General features: G+C 36.3%; 1 protein-coding gene across 1 annotated transcript; it reads right to left on the bottom strand.

Annotated features, from left to right (window-relative positions):
- Positions 1-1,222: 1,222 nt before the first annotated feature.
- On the bottom strand, positions 1,223-25,967 carry LOC129750565 (uncharacterized). The gene is made up of 7 exons (XM_055745532.1): positions 24,940-25,967; positions 22,107-24,741; positions 21,718-21,929; positions 20,597-21,588; positions 20,167-20,405; positions 11,288-11,428; positions 1,223-1,717 (listed from the first exon to the last, which is right to left on the bottom strand). Exons 1-7 carry the CDS (start codon positions 25,965-25,967, stop codon positions 1,223-1,225), a joined length of 5,742 nt encoding a protein of 1,913 aa, XP_055601507.1.

Below are 25,967 nucleotides of genomic sequence, written 5' to 3'. Positions count from 1 at the left end.
GGGTTAGATTTAATGTTTTCCTCTGTTTTCCTATTCTATTCTTCGAAGGAGGTATTAATGCATATGGCTAGTTTGTTGCATGCTTCTTGATATTCTAAACTATTAGCTAGCGATGGTGTCTTTTTCCAGTTTTTATGCGCTTTCTGCTTTTTATTTCTAAGATGCTTTAGCTCTTTTGAAAACCATGGCGGATTTCTGTTATTATTCGTTCGTCGCTTTATTTTTATTGGGACATATTTACTCAAGATATTACCAAGAATGTTATAAAAAATAGCTACCTGATTGACAGTATGGTTTTCGCTTTGAAATGATGATTGCCAATTAACTGATTGTAATTTAGTTTTAATCATCGTGTAATTTGCATGGAAAAAGTCAAGGGTCTCCTCATATTCGTATTCTGGTATTCCTTTATTGTCAGAACATATAATTGAAAATTCGATAGCTGTATGAAAGATCTCATTTTTCCAAATTGGATTAGTAGCTTCCAAAATACAAAAGTCATCAGTCAAGTTTGAAAACAGTAAATCGAGATAGCGATTGCAGGCATTTTTCACATGATTTATTTGATTAAGACATAAGGTAGCAAGATTGTCGAAAAGGAATTGTAATGTTTCATTATCTCCAAAAATCGGTAAAAGGTTTGCTTCATTATCTTCATCGGGTAAAAATTGTAGATTCGATTGATTAAAATCGCCATACAGGTGAATTTTGAATTCGGGTTGGAAGCTTTTGAATAATTCTGTTATGCTCAGTAGAAACTTTTGGAAATAATCTTTACTGGCATATTCTGGAGGAAAGTAGATCGATCCAAAAATATGAGTTTCCTTGAAGATTTGAGCTTTTGCCCACACCTGCTCAAATTCTTTGTGCTTAGTCATTTCAATGAGCTCAGAATCGAAAGCAGAGCTTATTGCTACTACAACGCCTCCGCCTGATTTCTTGTCAGACAAATTGAAATTTCGGTCATCTCTGTAGACATTGTAACGCGATCCAAAAATTTCCTCGCTTTTTATACTATCATCCCAGCTTGTTTCGGTTCCTAAAATGATAGTATAATTACTTGCTACTAAATTTTTATGAATTGTGTTTAGTTTAGATGCGCTTCGCATTCTGTTAAAGTTTTGGCAATATGCCACAATTTCTTTATTATTGATAACTGGGTGATCGCACGAACGAATGGTAACATGATCCGCTTGGTTCATAAATACAGAGGAGCTAGTGCTTACATAGGCACGCGTCGGTTCGGCAGAAAATATGGGTTGTTATACATTACCGGGTTGAAATATAATGCCGATGGGTCGTGGTGACAGCACGGTGCAACTAGAGGTGCGTTGAATGGCTGATTGAAGGTAGCGTATGGATGAGCAGGTGGCACTGTCGTCATCGTGTTACTGTTCTGGTATGTTGATGAGTTCGGAAGGTGTGGAGAGACCGGGGGTGGCGCAGGAATATTTGAAGGCCTTTTTCGATGCCTTAGCACATTTGGTGAAGCAGAACTAGGACCGGGGTTCAATGTTTCTCCCCGTTGGAAGTTGATGAAGGTCGGGATCTTCGCTTTCGGAGTTGATTTTCTATTAAAAGCGACTTTTGCGGCAGCCAGTAGCTCTTTATCAGTAGTGGCTCTTGCTTTTGATGAATTTTTTACGGGGGATTGTTTTCGTGACTGCTTCTGTTGTTTTCTTGATAGGAACATTTCTTTTTGTCGTTGTTGATGCTGCTGTTTTGATAGTTAAAGTTAAGATAGTTAAATAAAACATTATTGATCATGATCATTAATTGAATTTTTTATATTTTGTACACTCGAGTGCCCCAAAGACCCGACTTTTGAAAAAGTTATGCGCTGCAGGCTAAAATTGATCCTAGGCCTAGTACAAGATCTCATGCCAAATTTTGGCCAGAACGGATCACGGGAAGGGGTCGCTCAACGAGTCTGAAGTTTGTATGGGATTTCGAGACATTCTGTTCGGGAAAAACATGAAACACCAGTTTTTCATAAATAACTTTGGTTCCTGTCGGCCGATTTCTTTCAAAAACGAGTTTTCTTAAAGCCTAAATTATGAAAAATATTTCATCCGAAGACTGCATTTCGATTAGAGTTAAAATAAAACAGAAATTAGGCTTCAAAAAAAAGGCTAACTTTTTTAACGGTGATATTCATCACTGTTAATGAGGCGTCAATATGTCCGACCACCTCGACTCATTAACAGTGATGAATACCATCCTTAAATAAGTTAGCCCATTATTGAGGCCAATATCTTATTTATCTTAACTCTAATCGAAATGCAGTCTTCGGATGAAATATTATTCATAGTTTAGGCTTTAAGAAAAACCGTTTTTGAAAGAAATCGGCAGACGGAAACCAAAGTTATTGATAAAAAACTGGTTTTTCTTGTTTCTCCCGAACAAAATGTCACAAAATCCCATACATTCTTTAGGCTCGTTGAGCGATCCCTTCCCGTGATCCGATCTCGCCCAAATTTGGCATGCGATCTTGTACTAGGACTAGGATCAATTTTAGCCTGCAGCGCATAACATTTCACAGGTTTTGAATTTCCCATACAAATTTGGGGCAGTCTATTGTACACTCTCCGAAGCACTTTCTGGAGAAATGCAAAAAGTTGCGTAAACTACTATGCCGAACAAGTTGTTTTGCGGCTTTTTGCAAGCACGGCGATTTATTGCAATGCAAACAGTCGTTAAAACCAAGCTGCACTCGAAAATAAGAAAATTATTATACGTCTTAAATTAAAATCATGTTCTAAAATTTCGTTATTGATCAAATGAAACCAAATTTTTACATAATGTAAAAAAACATGTTTTTCAATCGTTTACAGTGAATTCCTCAATTTTGGTTATGTTGGTTCATACGACCTAATCAAAACAATCTCTAGAAATGTTGTCTCTCTTTCTCCTCAGTTTTTTTTTTTAAATTTTTATCGTAGTATGCTGTGACTAAGTTTTGAAACTTTCACGTTATGGGGAACAGTTCAACTAGTAAATGTTCTGGGGCAAGGCCATGCGTGGGGGAGGCGGGGACGGATGGGAAGGGGGAGATTAGATGTTAAACACCCTCCCCTCCATGGAGGTTTTTCCAAGTAAAATTATCACCGAAGTAACGAAAAATGACTAGACCTTAAAAGGTGTTTAAAACTAAATGCTAACAAGCAAATCAGAAATTTGACTCACCTCCAGCGGAATTTTATCTAAAATTACACAAGGTTTGAGAAGACATTTCATTTCATGACACTATAAGACGTTCACGAATTGAAATCAATTTTTTAAACTTTTATTTAAAAATTCAAATTCAATCAACCTTTTTATTGAAACTCTTAAATAAATAAATAAATAAATAAATTAATAAATAAATAAATAAATAAATAAATAAAAAAACAAATAAATAAAAAAAACCTAAGATATAAAACCTAGTATCTTCTTATTTATTACTAAAAATTTATACAGTGAGCGAAATAAGAATAGCACCACTATGTGTTTTGCTTGTAAAAATATGAATGTTTGAAAATCACCAAAATTTTCTTCTATAAATTGTTTTGAATTGTATAACGGATAAATCAAGCATAAGTTTACTTTTTTTGGACGTTGCAATTGGCGTTGAGGACCAAAACTATGGAAAAAGGGTGCGAAATAAGAATAGAACCACTTGTGTTTATCAACAAAAACAAGATTATTTCTAAAAATTTACTGTGTAAAAGTGAATAATAATGCTTCTACGAATTATTTGAGTAGTTTACTGCATTTTAAGGAGTTTTCTAGAATTCCAAAGATTTATTTTTTTATCGATTTCGGTTGGCGATTCATAGTGAATCCGATGCATTTTCTCGACAATATTGCAGAAAATATTCAATAGTGTTTAAAAAAGAACCTTTTCCTGGTCTCGATCGATTGCTAAATCACAACATTATTGCCAAAACGTTGATTGTTAAAGTGGAAGACTGCCTTTCTTGACCTTAACACTAAAGTTAGATCTGAATTATGAATTGACAATCTTATAAAATCCCACGGAATTAAATCACAGAACACTGACGTCACAACGTCAAAGGCTAAAAAACAGGTAGCAGTTAATTTAAACGACCGCTTTTTCCGACACGTGACCGAAAACTTGATACCTGAAATCGTTTAGTCATTCTTCGAAACCCCCATGTGCTAATGTTTCTCAATCCGAAGCTTAATGGCGTCGATATCACAAAAAAAGGGAACAATTAATAAGGACGACCCCTTTATTCTGACTTCTGATCCAAAATTTCAAACCTGAAATCAATTATCATCTTCCGAAACTCACATGTACAAAATTTCATCTCAATCTGATGCATAACTTTAATAAAATCGCAATTACAGAGAACAATTAATATGGACTACCCCTTTTGCTGGTCCCTGATCCAAAATTTGACTCCTGAAATCATTTATTCGTTCTCTAAAAAAAATTTTGAAATTTTTTATTTGAATCCCATGTATAATAACGTCAAAATCAGAAAAACAGTGAATATGCACGTATGCACGACCCATTTGGTCGACCTCTGTTCGAAAACTTGAAAACTGAATTCAATTGCTGGCGCTTCAAAACTCCTATGTGCCCATATTCATCTCAATTCAATCAGTAAAATCCAAATTCAACCAATATTGCAGAAACAGTGACCAGGTAATATGGACCCCATTTTCAGGCCCCTGAATCAGAATTTAACTCCTTAAAATCTGTTGTGCTCCCATGTGCTAATTTTCATCTCAATCCTATGTATAATAATTTCAATAAAGCACAAACATTGATCAATTGATATGGACGCCCCCTTTCTCCGAGTCCTGACCCAAAATTCAACGAACCATTTGCTCATTCCTCAAAACTCCTATGTGCAAATTTTCATCACAATCCAATGTATAATAAGGTCATTATTGGGAAAACAATATTTGTCTTGTATGGACGACCCCCTTCAGAAGGGGTCATCTGAAAATCTGAACATATTTTTCATCATTTCTGGTCCTAATGAGTCATTGATTCGAAACTTTCATTCTGATTTGTTTTAAACATTTCGATTTATTTTTTCAGTAGAATTTTTAGTTTTTTGAATATGTGTGATTTTTGAAAGTTAAAAATGGTGTTAGAAATCAATTTCCTTATTTATTGCGTATTTATAGTATAGTTTTTATTTTTAGCAAAATATGAATTTTGAAAACCCTCCTTATGAATCAATTAACAAAGGAAACTTTGTATCGTATTAGGGAAAAAAGGTTTAAGCTGTTGAAAAGCGGTATGTCTTTTGACCTTGAAAATCCATCAATTCAACAGACATCACTGCTTGTGCCTAGCGAAGTACAACTGCTAATAACTTTTTTTTTGACTAAAACGATAGAGTAGTAGGTAGAGTAGGTAGAGTAGTTAGAGTTAGAAAAAGAACGTTCATAGTGTGAAACAGTAATAAGGTTTTGAAGTTTCAAAGTAAAATTCGTCTAAGAAAAATGGCTCTATCATCAGCGAATGATAAAGTTTACACTCAGCCCTTAGATTATCTGAAAGATTAAGGCTAAGCTAAGCTAGGCTTAGCAGTAATACAAACAATCAACCGGATGACTTGGAATAGATTTCAATTCGATTGGCAGGTACATGTAAAATACAATCAATTACACCATAAGGGAGATACAAGGCGAACAGATGCACTGCTGTTATTCAACAAATGCTTTGCATACATCTCATCTCCGGACTCCGGAGGCCAGAGAGAGTCGCAAAGAAAAACCTCATCGTATACCGTCGAACGAATCTGTTTCAGCCACTAATGCAAATAGAAAAACTTGAATAAAATCAGTCGGTAGCACACGATTTCACCTGCTCCCTGGTGATGGCTATGTTCTATTGCCAAAGTTGGAGAAAGACAATGCCACCTTGGAAGCAGAAAAGCGCGGATAAAACAAACTCGTCAATGACAATGTTGAGTAGAAAATTCAATGTAAGGTAAGCGAAAACCCTTTTCTCGTCCTCATGCTTGGCGAGACAACTTTCCGAAAGGAGTTAAGGGAAACGGGATCTTCTTCCCCTCCAAACCCTTTGATTTCTTTTCAGGGTGGATATCCATCCTAATGGGCCACCCAAAACATCATTCACTTCTCGAGGCAACGGCTGATGAAGATGGCGACGAGGAGTTATTGTAGCAGAATAAATGTGTGGGAATAAAAACTCACCGAAAGGGATTTCTCAAGTGCGAACGACTTGAAAGTAAGTAGAAGAAGCAACAGCAGGGGCGCGATGTTGTGGCGTCAAAGTTTTTCCCCGCCATTTTTATTTTCCATTCATTCAACCAGCCAGCCAGGAGGGAAATTTCTCCCAGAATCGTGTTGCATTGGCTTTGATCATAATAGAATTCAACTTGTTTTGTTTTTTTTTTTTTTCACCCAAAGGTGATTGCGGTAAAAGTGCTTCTAAAGGATTACCAGGTTCAGACTTGGTGAAACTTGATGAGTTGGCAAGGCACTTGAACTTTTATTATCGCGTGCAAAGCTGGGATTACTGAATCCGAACCTGGATGTAAATACTTTGGTAAATATCAACATGTTGTTTGAAAAAGATTACCTCTGTTATAGTAAAGACAATAGCAATCGTAAACCATGAAAATTAACAAAACTTCTGGCTAAATGTTTATAAGGAATATTTCTGAATGTGTATCTATCTGGGCGAGTTTAACAGGGAGCAATAACATTATAATAGAATATAAAATCAGAACATGATCTTGAAACAGTGAAGTACCATTTCATAGTGGGAATTTCTAGGCTACGTTAACAGCATGTTCTTCATTTAAAGATTCGTTTTTTTTGTTTCGATTATATTCGTTTAACCATCTTTTAGCATTCGCGAATTTATATAACGTTACAATTGGCGGACAGTTATTGAAAAACTTATCCGGTACAACTGTGATCAATGTTTGCTCTTGGGCTCAAACTCGCGGACATCGGCTCAGGAGGCAACTGACTTGCCAAATGAGCTAAAACACAAGCCCAAAATGGTTCGTTAGATATTCAAGGTAATTGAAAGATTGAAGCCTTCTCACAGATTCTTATTACAAATTCGATGTTATAATATAAATAAATAAAAAAATAAGGGAAAATATGAGGAATTCATAATAAAAGTCTGAAATTCAATCTTTTTTCATACATTTTGAAATTCATTATGAGAAATATTTCAGTAATAAATTGACAACATGACAAAAATGACAAAAATGACAAAAATGACAAAAATGACAAAAATGACAAAAATGACAAAAATGACAAAAATGACAAAAATGACAAAAATGACAAAAATGACAAAAATGACAAAAATGACAAAAATGACAAAAATGACAAAAATGACAAAAATGACAAAAATGACAAAAATGACAAAAATGACAAAAATGACAAAAATGACAAAAATGACAAAAATGACAAAAATGACAAAAATGACAAAAATGACAAAAATGACAAAAATGACAAAAATGACAAAAATGACAAAAATGACAAAAATGACAAAAATGACAAAAATGACAAAAATGACAAAAATGACAAAAATGACAAAAATGACAAAAATGACAAAAATGACAAAAATGACAAAAATGACAAAAATGACAAAAATGACAAAAATGACAAAAATGACAAAAATGACAAAAATGACAAAAATGACAAAAATGACAAAAATGACAAAAATGACAAAAATGACAAAAATGACAAAAATGACAAAAATGACAAAAATGACAAAAATGACAAAAATGACAAAAATGACAAAAATGACAAAAATGACAAAAATGACAAAAATGACAAAAATGACAAAAATGGCAAAAATGACAAAAATGACAAAAATGACAAAAATGACAAAAATGACAAAAATGACAAAAATGACAAAAATTACAAAAATTACAAAAATGACAAAAACTTCCAAAAGAGCAAAAATTACAAAAAAGATTGAGCCTATACAAATTTTAAATTTGATAGAAATGACAAAAACTAATCTTGAGAATATCTTTATAGAAATTTTACAGTACTGAACTGAAATAAGACTAAGAGGCACCTCGTTTAAACATAATGAAACTTAAAACTTATTCCAAATTGTACACTTGATTCTCAATTTTTGATTGAATAAACCCAGAATTTTAAAGCAAAAGACTTATCTCCAGCAATAACTCTATTGCTGTTACATGGTTTTTTTCGAAAAATGAACTTAAGACTAACCGATTTCATGTATCTTTGATAGAATCGTAGAATAGAATGAAAAGTGAAAACAATAATAAAGCATTCAAAAATCCAACTCATGGTCACAGTTTGAAGTTAAATTAAAAACAAAATCCCTCCAGAGCAACACCCAAAGCACTACTAAAAGAAAAGCAAATTTTATATTCATGAAACTTAATGAAACCCACTTATTTACATTGTGCAGTGGGTTGTTTACATGCATAATAGTTGAGATTTGGTTTTTTTTTTCTTCTCATCAGTTTTTCCACACCATCCAATGTAATGGCCAAGCATCGCCAGCAAGTGTTTCCTGCAATTTTTCCGCAAGGACCGCCAGTGTTTGTATGTGTAGTTTTTTCCGCAGCTCTGGCTCTCCCCTTTCGCTGTTGCAAACTTGAAAGATAAAATTAATTTTCGCTTTTTGCTGCGGAGAAATACTTTGCAACTCTTTGTTGGACCTTTGAGACAGGTACCTGAAGTGGATGGTTGGTTTAACCATTAAATATTATCGTGGGTACAAATTTTAAACATTTATAGCAGCTGTAATTGGGGTGTGGCAAGAAAATTATTGCTTGATTGATCTAATAAATCAATTTGCCACCATTTCGTTTGTGGTAGAAACTCTGAAGAGGGGATCGACAATTGAGTAATTGCGTGGAAATGAATTTCGCGGATCATAAATTGTAGTAAAATTTTATTTGGTCCAATTCTCCAGTCCAGGAAAGGTGTCCAGGGAAATCAACCACCACCAGGGCGCTAGGATACAATCTGCTCCGGAGAATCCGTGGAAATTAATTCATGCGGCATTTAACACATTAATTGTGTCACGTGAAACGGGTGATTTGTTCCACATTTCGTTGCTCGACGGGCGAGGTCTTTTACTAAATCAAATCCGGGGTCGCAATTTGTCCCATTCGAGAGTACAATTTGTCCAAACGCGTGGTTATCGGCGAGACGAACACTGTTCGATTTCACCCAGAGCCCCTTCATTTTAGAAAGGTAGATGATTGAGGACACAGACTCCGACTGACAGAGACATATTGTTTCGCAATTAGAATGTTTGTATTAATCGTTGATTTATGGGCTCGTTGGATTGTTTGATTTTGAACGAATAGTTTCAACTGTTGCATTCGGTTAAACGCATCACTGACTGCATTGATTTATTGTTTCATTTCAAGAATGAATTTCGGTATTATGAACTATTAATTTTAGTTTGCACCTGAAAACTTACTGAATTTGAATTTAAAAATTAGAACTGAAATAGAAAAAAATATTCTGTTCTGAAGTAAGAATTTCAAATCTGAACAATAAACTCTGAATCTTGGAATTAAAAAAAATTTGACGAATATCGGCTGCTCCATCATGAACAATAATCGTATTTTAATTAAACGCATTCATCGCACTGTTCTATAGGATCGGACGTTAATGCATTTATTCAATTACACCCAACTGATATTGGCATGATTAATGCACATTCATTGGCACAGTTCTTGGAATGCTCCCTGAGCTGGTTTTCCGCGGAAAAGCGTATGCAAGTCAAAGCTTTTATTCATGGAAATCGGAATGAATTATTAAAAAAAAATGTTTTAAATCGTTGTCTACAAATAAATGTTTATTTACCGAAAAATGACAAGTATTGGAACAGTTTTCGTAGCATTTCTATTGAACTGAAATCTGTTAACAGAATGATTCGTGTCTCAGTCTAGGACAAAAAACCAAAAAAAAAACATGCAAATGAAATAAATTCAAAGAATTTTCGAAATAATTCAAGTATAGTTTTAAAACTAAAATTTTTATCCAATTTTAAATACTTTGGAATAATTTAATGATAACAAGTTGAGGTCTTAGATAGGTTGCCGGGATCACAAAATATCTAACATTTCTAAAGGAATTGCGTTTCAGATCTTATTTTGGTAACAGTGCCACATGAATCAAAAGGGGTTTCTGATATTTTCTAAGAAAAAATTTCGGGTGAATATGCAAAAACTTACTTAAAATATTACTACCAGTAAATTTTCTGACTTGAAAATGCATAAAACCTTAAAAAAAATCCTTTTCGTAATATTTGTAATTATTGTAATTTTTGTAATTTTTTAATTTTTTGTAATTTTAGTAACGAGTATTTGCAATTTTTGTCATACCAGTTTTGTGATTTTTTTTTAAATAATAACTTAAATAAATGTTATAATTTTCATAACTTTTGTCATTTTTGTCATTTTTGTCATTTTTGTCATTTTTGTCATTTTTGTCATTTTTGTCATTTTTGTCATTTTTGTCATTTTTGTCATTTTTGTCATTTTTGTCATTTTTGTCATTTTTGTCATTTTTGTCATTTTTGTCATTTTTGTCATTTTTGTCATTTTTGTCATTTTTGTCATTTTTGTCATTTTTGTCATTTTTGTCATTTTTGTCATTTTTGTCATTTTTGTCATTTTTGTCATTTTTGTCATTTTTGTCATTTTTGTCATTTTTGTCATTTTTGTCATTTTTGTCATTTTTGTTAATTTGTTTTTTGTTTTGTGTTATTTTTGGGTTAAAATTTATTTTTCAATTATTTTTGTGGATATTTTTGGAACTGGTGGGTCTTTTTTAAATAGCTGTCGAGTCACTTTTTTGTCATATCTTTGTTGTTATTGTTTATTTCAAATATATTTGAAACCTTACTCATCTGGATTTTTGATAAACACCGTGCGAGATAAACCCATTTATCGATCCAACACTGACTGTGTGTGTTGCACGATTGCTTCATGACCTCGAAAACGCTCAACTCAACAAGCAAGGAGAATCAACCAAGAAAACGAGATGGGGTGAAATTCCACCAGCGGCAATCAGATCACGACACGATACGATGCTTTATTTATATTCACATTAAAACTAAATTTCTCTCGTCGATTCCCTTCGAGGATGATATCGGTCGTGGTAGCGATAGATTTTGCTTCCGAAACCGAACTGGAAGAAGGAAGTAGCAGCTTTCTGGCCCCTTTCGCTCCGAACTAAATACGTTGTGTACTAAACAGATGATAAAGCTTCAATTTCGGTCGGGCGGAGAGACTTTTTGGTTCTTTCCGAAGAAGATTCACCATCACCAAACTGAACATTGGCCTTCGACAACCTTCGAAATTTCCGAAAGCCCTACAGCGAAACGTGCAGCGTTCATCAGGGCAGAGGAGAGCGGCACATCCGCATTTGCCAGGGAAAATGGTTCCGCAATCTCACTGTTTCCTCCTACATCCTTCTCGAAAGAGAACGAGAAGATGGTACAACATCGGCTGGTTGCCAGGAGGCGCTGAACCTGCCCCACAAATTTTGGTTTTGTTCCTCTGCTCCGAGGCTCCGAGCAGGAGTTCAAGTCGAGGCGGCAAGCAAAATCATCACAAACCATTCTGTTTCTGAAATGAGAGAAAACCTACCTCACATTAGAGGTCTTTCTCCCCAAAACAAGAAGCAACAGCAACAGCAAATAAGAAGACGAAAGCCGAAGAGGCGGGGGCGTAGATACCTACTAAAGTAGAGCCCTCGAGCGAAAAAGCAATTGTTTGCATTTAAGACCAGCACACCGACGGGGGTAATAATCGTAAAATAAATAATGCATTACCAAATTACTTTGTTTTCGTACTTTTGGTGGTCTTTTCTCTGGCTGTTTTTGTAAATATTGGTTTTTTGGCCCGTGTTTGGATTGTAGGTATTTCTTTGCTGAGGGATGGCTTTCGGCCATTAGGTGTGTGGGAGCTATTTTCAAAGCCTGGATGTATAAGAGTTTGACTTGGCTTCCCTCTCGTTCTCTGCTGACGTGCAAGGTGTAAATGTGGAAGGCGGAAATGATTACCAATTACGTTCGCCTTACATTGTTGCGTGTAATTGAATGAATTGACGTAACATTGCGCCTCTCACTACTTTAAGACTGGAATGAGTAACTTCAGTCGTTTACGAGGCTTTACAGGAAGATAACGCACTTTAAGAAGTTTCAGTGTCAAGACACTTAAATTAAAGGGAATGTTTGAATAAACGTCTGCTGCCTTTCCTGAATAAACACGGTTGTTCCGTACTGTTTTGGCCAGATTTGGCATCTTGCCATCGGTTAAAAGGCCATGGAGTGGTACGCCGCCAACAACGTGCAGGTGGTTCCCAAGGACAAGAACCCTCCGAACACGCCAGAGCTCCGCCCAATTGAGAAATACTGGGCTATTGTCAAGCGGAACCTAAAGAAGATCAAAAAACTGCTAAGGACGAGCAACAGTTCAAGGCAAACTGGCTTTCTGCGGCGTAGAAGGAAGGTGGCTGTACAAAATCTGATGATATAGGTTAAGCGTAAGTCCCGACAATTCGGATTTGGAAAAGCGGAAGCCTAACTGAATATTTTTCCTGAATTTTAAAACTAAGGCTATGATCATTTAGTATCCGGGCAGTTTCAAACGGTTGTATTTTAAAAACTATTCGTTTGATCGAAAAACATTCTATGGAGGAAATGAAGGTGTTAATATGACATTTAATATAAATATATAGAAAAAAAATTTATCAATGATTTCAAGAAATAATCTTACTTTTTCATAAAATCTTTTTTTTTTAATCTTTGCACACTTTTGTCAGTCATGTATTGATCTAATATTTTTACCACAGAAGAAAAACCTTTGCAAAATCATGATATTTTACACAAACTCACCCGGAAAAAGCAATTGGAATCTGGTTGGAACCTTTTCATTAGTAGATATCTCGAAAAATTTGATCTCTTAAATCCGGTTTTATCATAAATTTTTTCGTCCATCAGGACACATCTGTCACATTTTGTAAAAACCGGTTGCACATGTTGCAATCTAAGGATTTGTTCACAATTAGTTATTTAATTGGTGTCTACTATTCGGAAAACACTTTTTGACTGACGGAAATGGATTAATTGCATTATTTAAGGGGTCTGCATTCAGTTATCCCCAATAACCATAGACATTTTACCATATTTAAGATTAAGGGTTCCATTCCGATGCTTGATTTGAACTTCGCGTGGATTCTAGAGTGGCTCCTTATACTTCTTAATCATTCGGTCAAAAAAAGAATCAGAAAAAAAATCAACAGTTTATGAGTTTTCAAGTCGAAAATGAAGAGTTTTCGAGGCGCAAAATGCGCAAAAGGCGCAAATTTGTGCAAAATTATTTTCACCGTGTCGTTTTGCATCGTTAATATCTCAAACACACATTAACTTAAAAATCTGGCAAAAATAGGCAAGATAGTGCTTTTCATACAACGCTACACAACGCTGCTAAAGTTTTGCATATCCGAGCTCTAATAACGTAGCTATCACCGAAATAAAGTGCCCGGATACTAAATGATCATAGCCTTAATTAAACTTGAAAAAGAAATTCAATTTGATTTTGTAAATAAACAATTTCACCGATTTACACGCGTTTTCCCTTGACCAAATTTTTACTGTATAACCCTTTAATTTTAAATTTTTGTAAATTTTAGAGGAAAAAAACCACCAATTTTTCGAACTTCGATGGTCTATTTTATATGAAAACTACTCAAAAATCCAACTTTTATTGTATCTATCTTGAAGAACAAGAATCCTTTTACTGATTTACTGATACACTGATTTTTCGTGACGACACAGTCTGTACCAATACTAGAGCAGGGCTGCCTTGGCCCTACTTTTTTAAATATTCCTTGGGATAATGCTGTTGTATTAAATTTTTTACGATCATTCTATAATGTATATTGAATGTATATCAAAACAGCATAATAATGTAGCTACAAAAATTCGATTTTAATATTTTGTGGGTTGATATTGCTTTCAGTCTCAAGTTTCTTTTTCAGTAATATAGTAATTTCCGAACATAAAAAGATTTTTTTTGTTTTGTATTCAGTTTTAAAGTCCATGAACTTAATGCCTACAAAAAATTCAAATATATCATTGTATCGATATATTGAAGCCTAAAATTTGCGATCTAAAATTAAAAACTCAGAATCAGTTTTATCATTCGAAATGCATATTTAAATTCAGACTTACAATTAAGATTTAAAATAAATAATGAAATCAAATTAAAACCACAACTACTGAATTTTAATTATAGATTCATGAATAAGGACTCTGAAACTTGGTTTTTAAAATTCTGATCTAGAATAAGGATTTGGATTAGTATTCGTTGTGAAATTCAAAAACAAATTGAAAATTAATATATTAAATTCGGGTTTAGAACTCGGATTTAGAATGCAGGTTTTAAATTTAAAATATGATTTAGCTCGTTTATGAATTTATCAAACAAGATAAAAATATCAAATTAACTATTTCGTAGAGTAATTCAAGATATTACAAACTTATAAATTTGGTTGAGAACTGAATTTCAAAACTTAAAATTTTTAATGAAAGCAAGTTTGTTCACACAATTGAACTGAAAATCACAAATGTCTAGTAGAATTTGTGTTAATTTTTTAGTTTAAAAATTTTGTCAAGTTTTTTAACTGAAAAAAAAATCAAATTTTAAGTTAAAAAATTTGATGAAAAAAATATGCTAATAAAGAAATATGTAGCTGATCTTCATCTAAATCAGCTGCACAAAACTCTACAAATATTTGAATTTTGAAGCTTTTTTTAAATTAAAATAAAAAAAACTGTAAATCAAAAAAATTTGATAAAGTTTGCAAGAACCAGATTTGAACCGAAAAATTTCAACCTCTGCCTTTCATTTTTAAACTTATTTTTATTTTCATGGATATGGTTAAAATCATTGAATTTGCTAAAGAAATTGGAAAATTAAGTTTACTTAATTCAAGTTAAACTTAAGTTTTTTGTTTAAGAAATTGAAGGATTTCCCAGAAAATTTACTTTAGAATCTAATCAAATAATGCTAATCTAACAGATTATTTAATAAATATAAAGATTTTAACATTCGATGAAAGTGAATTCCATTTTTTTTATTTGAAGTATCATCATACAAATTTAGCTCACCATTTTTACGATTGTAGGACGTACTTTCTTAAGTTGGTTGATGTGAAAATACTCAAAAATTAATAATTATATAATTAAAAAATAATGTTTCAAATTTTACTATGCTTTGTAGTGTATCAAACATCTGTGTTGGAAATGATAATACGAATTAAGGATATTTTTTGACAAAGATTCCAAATCCGAAATGTCTAATATGTGATACTTTCCACACATTTTGTCACTTGTGTAAATATTTAAAAATAATATTATAAGTTGGAATCTATTTACCATCTCAAAATTAGAATAAGAATGAAAACGTACGGACGTAGGTTTCCGTTATTGTTGTCCCACGAATTGAGTCCCAAACGGCGTCGAAGGATTCGGAATAGCAGGAACAACTTTGGTCATCAACTTGACCAGCGATGGCGGAGCAAAACAAAGGCCGAGAAGCGAAGCGAAATTTTCGGTTGGAGACACATCCGTTCGCGCGAATAGGTTTTGAAAATCTAGATTTGAAAGATTGATTGCGATTTCATTCTTACGATACTGAATAAATGATAAAGTTCTTTTTAAATCATTTCGTCTTATTTTACGTTAAAACTTGAGTTCAACATTGGATTTCAACTCAAGTAAAGCTTAGTTCTTTTAGAAATGGGACACTTTCTTTCGCTAATAACTCGTTAACTAGTAATTGGACATTCAAAATTTTGACAGCATTTTGTTGCCTGTAAAAAGTACTATCGGACCTATTTTTTTCAAAATTTAAAGTTTACGTGTTATTGAGATATTTACAATGCAAGAGAAAGAGAAAAAAATAATTTTGCACAGTTTCCTTCGAAATCCATCATTATCAAATTGATAGCTGACGAAACCGTTGATTATTCAAAGAATAACTGTGTGTAAGTGGTGGAAAAGTATGCAAATACTGTCAAAAATGTCTCCAAAGTTCAAATCATGCATTGGAGTGAAGCACATGATCAGCAACTACGATTAAGGGTCATCAAGGAAGTCATGTCTCATACCAGAATTTTTATTTTTAAGTAAGCGAAAAACTAAGTGTAGATCGCTGAAATGTCCACCAATTTTTTCTCTGATAAGCTGAAAGTGTTGCCTAGTAATGAGTGATTCAAACCTTACCTTGAACAACGATTTTTTGCTAGTTCCAGAGCTCGTAAGCTGTAAAGTCAGTACCGAGGCTAAGGGACAGATGATTTCTGATGAACGACAAAACCTATGAAATACCCTATTTTAAACAAATTTCAGCGTTTGAATCCTATACCATGCCTGCTCGTGCAAGGTCCCGGGTATTTTAAAGTATGTCTTTCCACGTTATTTTGTATAAAATATAATGATTTGCCAAAATTCTGCTCCTGTGAAAAAAAAACTTCAATTTTCAAAACGAAATTTTTTATTTTGGCTGTTTTTAAAAGCCTAAAAAGAGTAATCTTGTTTGTACCCTTCGCAACCTACGATCTATACTACCCGATTATACTTTAAGTTCAATCTCATGATGGTTTGACTTCGTTATTGTTAGATTTTGCCAGCAGAAATTCCATTAAAAACGCTCGAAAAATGGCTCAAAAATAATCAAGATTTGTTAATTCCGAAACAGCTGTATCCACTAAATTGCCCTCAGTTTCTTTTAAAAGAGAAGTAATGGACCAAAAAGTTGCGGAAATTGAAGGAGGAGGATGCTGCCACCTAAAATACAAATTAGGCGAAGTTTAAGTTTGAAAAACTGATCAATATCACGACTGAAAAAAGTGTGCGCCGGCCGATGGGAGGTACAAAGAATAAAGTAGATTTTTTTCTTACAAAAAACGATAAATATTTTTTTTCAAATTTTTTCATGAATTATCATAAAATTATCTTCATTTCCTTCATAGAAAGTATTTAGATCAAACGAATGGTTTCTGAGATACACGCATTCCTAACTGTCCCATTTCTAAAAGAACTAAGCTTTATTTAAAAAGTAATCAAAACAAAAACAATAAAAAGATCAAAACAAATTTTATTCAGACATCCATATGAGAATTCATTATCAGAATATATTATAAATAAACAGATATTTAAAATCAGAATAGAAAATGGAATAACTAATCTGTACAAAGAAAGAGCGTCTTTATTTTGAAGTAAATTTTCGCTATTATCAAGTCATTGGAAAACAAACAGAATGCTTCTTGAATACTTGAGAATCAATAGTTGGCAAACAATTTTGAATTTTTTAGATCAGGGATAAGCAACGCTCGGTCCCCGAGAGGCTTTGTGCGGCCTGCGAAGCTTTTTTTCAAATTCCATTTCTTTTTCGACTTTTTTCCTCGACAGATTGTAAATTATAATAAAATACTAGTCCATACTATACCTTAAAAATATAAGTCGATAACTTGATCAAATATGCATTTGACTCACAATTATTCAAATGGTTTACTTTTCTTCGAGCATTTCGAGCATTTATGTGTTTTTTAAAGCAAAAGTGTATTATTATTGATTTGCAAAAAAAATATTGTGCAATATGTTTTTAATCAGATTACATTTATCCCTATAGTTCAACTAGCAACTTTAAATCCTCAATTCATGAAAACAGGGCGGAAGAACAAACAAAAAATTGGAAGGGTAGAGATGATCACAGACATTTCTACTGACAAATACTGACAAAAAATTATTTCCAAAATAACTAATTTCGTACTTCATTATGTTGTTATTGACATGATCGACACGAGATTCTTATCGACATGACTCGATATGAGTTCTCGACAAAAATAATATCTGTGACTTAATTGAAAAGGTCAGGGACGGCTATTTTCAGAAATTTCATAGTCTTAAATCATGACAAAAATCGCAAAATTGAGTCATTTTACTTTAATATCCACATGATCAAAATTAGATTAGCTTTAGAAATTCTTTCTTAGTGGTATCTTAACTAAATATATAAAGTCTATATAAATTTATTGAGTTTATAGATTTCATTACAGTAGTTTCTCGATTTTATCACTGTTCGATTTTATCAATACTTGCCAAATTCACGCTCGATTTTATCACGGTTATTGTTTCGATTTTATCAGGCTTTTAAAGAAATCATTCAGAAACCATTTCCAGGATTTAATTTTCGCTCAAAAGCGTAGAGCGTCTTTGTTCATGATATTTTTTATGGTTTATTTTATGCTATATACGTATTCAATAATATGAAAATGACATTGAACTGCATATTTCAACTGTATAGTGTTTAAAATCGTCATTTGGATTTTAAAAACACTTGTAATAATCGACATAAGTATTTTAACGTTACGCTAATACTAGTGTTGTTGTTTGTGCTTGGTTAGCCGCTCTAAAAAAGTAAACTTTTTTGGTTATGCGAATCCTATAAAAATGTCGGTGAATTTAGGCGGTTTTGAAAAGAGATAAATTTCTCTGATTTTTTGTTGAATTTGTTTATTTAAAAGGGTGGCGTGCGCAAACCTGATTTGACAGCCTTTAGTTTTGTCTGAGTGGATAATTTTGGAAGATCAGAATGAAATTCTACTAGCTTTGCCTTAAAATATGAATAATGGACTAAGATTTCTGTTTTTCTACATATGAAAAACAAAGGATTATCTGCCCATAAAAAAAATTTCGAGAAACACACTTTTAAAGTCTAAGTTGAGCAAATTTCAAAATATTTTTCGAAAAGGTAAACTTTTTAGTAATTCAAAGGTCTGAAGATTGAAATATTAAAATTTGCAGATGATAATTTTTCAATGCATCTTTGAACTCTTTATCAAAGCGAAATAAGAGATAACGACTGTTAAAATTTCATAAAAACTTAAAAATTCACTGTAATAAGATAAAGACTATAAAATGGAGATTCTACATGGTTTCATTTCAAGGAAAAATTTAAAAATTGCTATAGAGAAGAATACTTTGAACTAAAATCAATCCTTTGTGTTTAGTAGTATTTGATATTTACATCTTATGATCACATTTATTGATACAAAAACGTTTCCACTACTTTAAACATCATAAATTATTGATTAAAGGCAAAAAAAACACTTTTTCCACTTTAATTTTTAGTTTCGCCAAATTCACGGTTCCGCCAAATTCACGGTGAAATTTTTTTTGACCGTGATAAAATCGAAAAACTACTGTATAGCCAAAATCAAATTTAGTATAGATATATTTCATGAAATATGTTTAAAAATCTGTAAAATAATGATTTTTTGTAAATCTGTAAAATAAAATTTTAATCTGCACAATTGTGATTTTTTCAATTTGAAATACAATTTATCCACTGTTTGTTAGAAAAAAAAAATGCTTTTAACAAAATTTAAGGGAAGCAAATGGTGACTATTAAGAGAGGGAAATATATGAATAAGCTTTCGATACAATGTAGAACCCTTCAAAAAGCTGTGAAGCGACTTATCGTTATTCAACCAGCCGCCCAGATTACTGATGGAGGTTTTTCTGAGGAAAAATAGCGGCGAATTTTACCTGGGATTCAAGACATCATAGTCGAGAACTGGAACTTTCACGATATTTGTTTCTAATGAAAATTCGTTAATTTTTCTCAACGTCTTATCTCAATCGGAGTGAAGTAAAAAGACAAGGTTTGGTGAAAAAATTTTAATGTACGATAAAAAAATCAATAAACAGTTGTCGGGGCCGTACCTTCAACTCCTTCGAAGTGGTTAAACGATATTCCTAACGGCCGATGACATCGAATTTCAAATTCCACAAGAAAGAATGAATTTTGCCGAAGTTCCTCCAATGCATGCAATTGATTTCAGCTCCTTAGAATTTCCGATTCCAAATAACTTCGACACTCACGATTTCACAAAATATAAACGCACATTTATTACGGGACTACGAATTTAATAAATAACTAGTTGAACTTAACAATTTTATTCTTAAGGACTAGAACTTGTTCTTAAACTAACATTGAACGTGCTAAAACGGATTCCGATACCGAGTGTGGAGTGATGAGAAGGCTAGATTCGACTGACTACTGGTTTCGAATGTTGACTTCATCAGGATTGTTGCATGCGATGTTTTCCGAGTTCGCTCTCGCAGATCTCGAAAACCTCCAACCGGCCTCTGACGAAAGTGAAAGCGAAACAATAGCAGATGGTGATGATTCCCTCGGAACAATACCGGCTGATGATCGTCGACTGATTGCTGGTGGCCTCGATGGGGTATTGTTTGGATCGATGGCTTGGTGATTCCGGGTAGAAAAAATCTAGTTGGTGCAGGCTATTTTTAGATCTCGGTTCGTTGCTCGCTAGTCCGGTCGAGTTGAAAACACCGGCTTGAGCGAGATCAGCTGGTTTGGGATTTTGGGTTGGTTGATTGCCTGCTATCAGTGGTGTCACTAGGGGCTACTGCGGTCGTAGACATCCTCACCCACCCAGAAATTGCCAGGATTTCTGAAAGAATATAAAAAAAAAACTCCTCTTCGACTAGCGTGGGAAATTGGACAATTTGGGAGGATTCAGAGCTCAACTGTAGGTGTACTTAAGGGTTCTCTGGGTTCGATGGGAAGGATGCAGATTTTCTCAACAGGGCGATCGATGCATCCTTGTGCGGTTTTCAGCTTTACGACTCGTACCACTCCGTCACTGCCAGGGTATGTCTGTTGAACACGAGCCATTTTCCAACGTAGAGGTGGGAGGTTCTCGTCCTTCAATACAACTAGGGTTCCTTCGGTGATGCTAACTGGGGACTTCCATCGCTTGGTCCTAGCTTGCAGCTGGCACAAATACTCCCTCCGCCATCGCTTCCAAAATAGCTGGAACCGTTTTTGGACCTGCTGACATTTACCAAGTCGATTGAAGGGCACATTCGAAACGTCCTCGTCTGGTATTTCTTGGAGTGAGCTACCAATGATGAAATGAGCAGGCGTTAGGGGCTCCAAGTCGTTAGGGTCGTCTGAACAGGGTGTCAACGGTCGGGAGTTTAGACACGCTTCGACCTGAACCAATAAGGTGTTGAAATCTTCGGGCGAAACTGGCTCTTCTCCGAGCACTCTAAGCAAGTGATTCTTTGCTGATCGTACTGCATCCTCCCAGAGACCACCGAAATGAGGGGCGCTGGGCGGACTAAACCTCCACTGTATTCCGGAGTTTGCGCATTCTCTGGCCACTTGATCACGATGGGAACGATCATTCAGAAGTTTTAAAAGTTCTCTCATCTTGTTACGGGCGCCAACGAAATTGGTCCCGTTGTCGGAAAGTATTTCTGCGCATTTTCCTCTGCGACCAACGAATCTGCGCAGCGCTTGAATGAACCGGTCAGTGGTCAAATCTGAGACCAGTTCCAGGTGAACCGCCTTTGTGCATAGACAGATGAAGACACAAACGTAGGCCTTGACTGCTGGGCGTCTGGGTGAAGGTCTGACATAAACAGGACCAAAATAATCCACACCACTTCGTCGGAAGGCTGGGGCGATGGTCACTCTAGAAGCAGGTAAATCGCCCATGAACTGTTGGACTGGAGATGGCTTGGCCCTAAAACATTTCAAACAACGGTGAACTATATTCCTCACAGTTTCTCTTCCTCCGAAAATCCAGTAACGCTGTCTCAAAACACTCAACAAAAGCTGTGGCCCGGCGTGTAATAGTTTCTCATGATGATACCTGATAAGCAACGTCGAAAGTTGATGCTTAGCAGGAAGTGCAACCGGATATTTGGCGTCATTAGGCTCATCAGAATTCCTCAGTCTTCCACCAAGTCGAATAACTCCTTCCGTTGATAAAAATGGGTTATACCACCGCATCGGCGAGCTCCTAGACACCGATTTCCCTGTCGTTAACATCTTCCATTCATCCGCAAACACTATCTTCTGAACCTGAGAAATAAGGTCGAATTCAGCACGTCTTAATTCCGACACAGAGAGAAAACTTCGATTTGGATCCGCTGTAGAGTTTCTCAGTCTATTATAAAGCAACGATTCCAGGCGTAGAAAATAAGCAGTTTTCCGAACAAGGTCAATATATGAAGAAAATTTCGAAATATACATAGAAACAAAATCCTCTGTTTCAGAGGCAAAAGCGATAACAGTAGTACGACGCAGTTCCTCATCTACTTCTTCTTGAACACGAAAAGCTGGCGCTTGAGGCCAACCATCCGATAATTCACTCAACCAGGCTGGTCCATTCCACCAAAATTGGTTCTCTACGATATTTGCTGGCGACACTCCTCTCGATATTAAGTCCGCCGGGTTCTCAATGCCTGGTACATGGTTCCACTTGCATCCCTGAGTGATAGATTGAATCTTCGACACCCTGTTTGCCACATACGTCGTCCACACAGTCGGAATCGCTTGCAACCACCGCAAAACGCAGGTCGAATCGGTCCAGAAAAACGCCTTAGCCGCAATTTTCAAGGAATCCTTCACCTTTTCATATTGTTCTGCAATCAATAACGCTCCAGAGAGTTCGAGACGTGCTATCGATTGACATTTTAATGGGGCCACTTTGGATTTCGACGAAACCAATCTAGTCCAAACCAGACCGTGAGAATCTCTGCTACGAATATAGATGCAACCTCCAAACGCCTTCTCAGAAGCGTCCGAGAAACAATGAAGTTCGAGCTCAGTCGGGTTGGGGAGAATAACACAGCGATCAATTCTGATGGTGTTCAGCCAGTGCAACTCCTCGTGAAATTTTCGCCAACGCTCACCCACCGTGGAAGGTAGTTGCTCGTCCCAATCAAGTCTATCGCCTTCCGAGTTTTGAAGAGTCCACAATTGTTGCATATAGATTTTCGCCATTGTAATAGTGGCTCCCAGCAACCCTAGGGGGTCGAATAACATGGCGATAACAGAGAGAACGTTGCGTTTCGTTAACTTCAGGTCTTCGATTTTTGGCAAATTAAACTGGAACATGAAGGTATCCGGACCAGGCAACCAAGTCAGTCCTAAAGTTTTGACAGAGGGATCTGGATCCAAATCCACGAACCCAGGAATCGCTAAATTATCTTCCGGAATACCCTGAAGAACCTCCGACCGATTACAGGCAAACTTGCGTAGTCGAAAACCTCCACTTTCCGTTATCTGCTCCAACTGCTTCCTGAGCTCAATAGCTTCTTCGAGGATGTTCACTCCGGTAATGACGTCGTCCATGTAGGTGTCATCCGCCATCGCTTGCGCCGCTAATGGAAAACGAGCTGCCTCATCTGATGTGAGCTGTTGCAGAGTCCGGGTAGCCAAAAACGGTGCCGGCTTCGTGCCGTAGGTCACCGTGTTCAGCTCGTAAACACCTACTTCCTCGTTCGGATTGTTGCGCCATAACACACACTGGAGAGGTCTGTCTTCGGGTTGAATCTCAATTTGGCGAAACATCTTCTCCACGTCTGCCACCAGCATAATAGCCTTCGTCCGACACCGCATAATGATGGACCTGAGGTCATCCTGTACAACCGGCCCGGTCATCAAGCCGTCGTTGAGCGAAACTCCCGAAGATGTCTTGCAAGAGGCATCGAAGACTACGCGCACCTTGGTAGTCGTACTCGCCTCCTTTATTACCGGATGATGTGGCAGAAAACACCTTCTGAAATTGCCAATATCCTCCGCCGGAACCTTCCGCATGTGACCAAGTTGATGATACTCTTCCATAAATTCCATGTATTGGCGCTTCAGTTCTGTATCTCGAGCAAATCGACGTTCGGTACCCAAGAGCCGTCGATAAGCAATGTCTCTGGAGCCACCGAGCCTTGACACCGCAATCTTTTTCGTTGGCAGAGCAACACTGTATCGCCCACTTGAATTCCGCTGAACCGTCTGCTCAAAAATCTCCTCACATAGACTTTCCTCCGGGGAATAGTTCCTCTTTGATCCAATCTCCTCGGATTCCCAAAACCGTGACACCAGCATGTCAAGTGTCTCGTTCGCCGAGACGTTGCAGCTGACTCTTAGTGAGCTATCCGGTTGAGAAACACCTCCACATACGATCCATCCGAAGACTGATTCATTGAGTGCTGGCAAATTTGCTCCAAGCGATATTCTTCGACCAGTTTCGAAGAACTCGAAGAAGCACTCAATTCCCAAGACGAGGTCCACGCTATTGGACTGGAAAAAGGCTGGATCAGCTAGCGAAATTCCCTGAGGAATATTCCATCCACCAGTGTTGACATCTGCTGTCGGAAGAGTTGCCGTAACCTTGTGTAAAACCAAGAAACTAAGTTCACGAGCATATTCAGATGTACGAGACTTCACCACAGCGGTGACCTTCTGCTTCACCTTCGTTGCAACTTGCCCAATGCCGAGAATCGAAACATTCACCTTGTTTCGAGAAACCGTTATCCGTTGACTAAGCCGTTGAGTCATAAAATTACTCTCAGATCCGGAATCCAACAGCGCCCTTGCCGGAAGCTGATTACCCATATCGTCTTCAATAATGACCACCGCTGTCGCTAGTAAAACACGAGATCGAAATTGCGAAGCTGAATTCACTGTTGAACCAATTGGAGCTGCCATGTTCGCCACACGTGTCGATGATTCTGCTTCCTGATCGTCGGAGAGAGAATCATTCCTCGATGCGTTTGCTGAAACCTGGCCGTTACTGTTGTTTTCAGAGCGGAAGCACACCAGCGAATGATGACGACCACTACACTGCTTGCAGGAGAATTTCGATGGACAATTCCGAGCCTGATGTCCCGTTCTTAGGCAATTTCGGCACAACCCATGTGTTCGAAGTAGATTCACCCTTTCCGAAACAGTGGAGCGCTTGAATTTTGGGCATTGATGAACACCATGCTGTTCCCGTTTGCAGACGATGCATGTCCCTGGTTTCTGCTGCTGTTGGTTCTGCTGCTGCTGATACTGTTGCTGCTGATACTGCTGCTGCTGCTGCTGATACTGCTGTTGCTGCTGCTGTGAAGCGTTGTTGCTGACCCGAACGTATGGTTTCTGCTTCTGTCCCGCTGTCTGCTGATAACCACCCTTCAATTCCAATGCCTTGGATGGAAGCGCCTCTAGAACCGCAATCCGCCGCCGAATAAACTCCGTCAAATCTCCGAGAGTATCCGCCTCCTTGCTAGCTGATAATTCCTCCCACCCCCTACGTGTGACGGGATCCAAACGTGTTGAGAGAAGATGCACCAAGAGAAGCTCCTTGTAGTTCTCTGGCTGCACAACTTGATCGAGGATTTGAACGTTCTTTTCGAAACCTTCCAGCAGGAAGTGAAGATCCACTGTCGACTCCTTGTTCAGATGGGGAAGAGAAAATAAGGCTTGGATTTGTCGTTTCTTTAGCTGCTTGCTATTGTTGTAGCGTTTGAGCAATGTTTCCCACGCTACTGTGTAATTGGCCTGCGTAATTTGAAGTGAATCTATCAGGGTTTTTGGCTCCCCTTCAAGACAACCCTTCAAATAATGAAATTTTTCAACTTCGCTAAGATCTGTCTTCCAATGGATTAACGAGGTAAACAGATCTCGGAATCCAAGCCAATCTTCAATGTCACCATTAAAAGATTGTAATTTTATCTGAGGCAACCGCACATGATCCATCCCACTATGGCCTGACGATTCGTTCATTCGAACAGTGTGATTGATCGAATCCGGCACCGCAAATTCTCTAGCTCGATCAACCAAAAATGCTTTGCAAAAGTAGTACTGGTTGCTCAAATCTTGCCGTTCCTTGTCAAATAAATCATCGGTCTCCTTAAAGTCATCGTGCGCTTTGATCTGAACTAAAGTGTCGCAAAAGTTTTCCCACAGCTCATCAATTTTACCCAATCGAACCTCAATTTGACCCTGAGTTGAATCCTCTCTGTACCCGTCGACAAACATCCAAATGTCGGAAAAGCTGGTTTGGATTTCCTTCAATTTCACCCGTAAAACCTTCAGCGACGGCGGGGCCTTCTCTGCAGCAGTTGACTTCGGCAT

This window comes from Uranotaenia lowii, chromosome 3 (genome assembly GCF_029784155.1).
Source record: "Uranotaenia lowii strain MFRU-FL chromosome 3, ASM2978415v1, whole genome shotgun sequence".
NCBI lineage: Eukaryota > Metazoa > Arthropoda > Insecta > Diptera > Culicidae > Uranotaenia > Uranotaenia lowii.
Note: the sequence above shows the minus strand (reverse complement) of the source record. Positions and strands in the feature narration are given on the sequence as shown.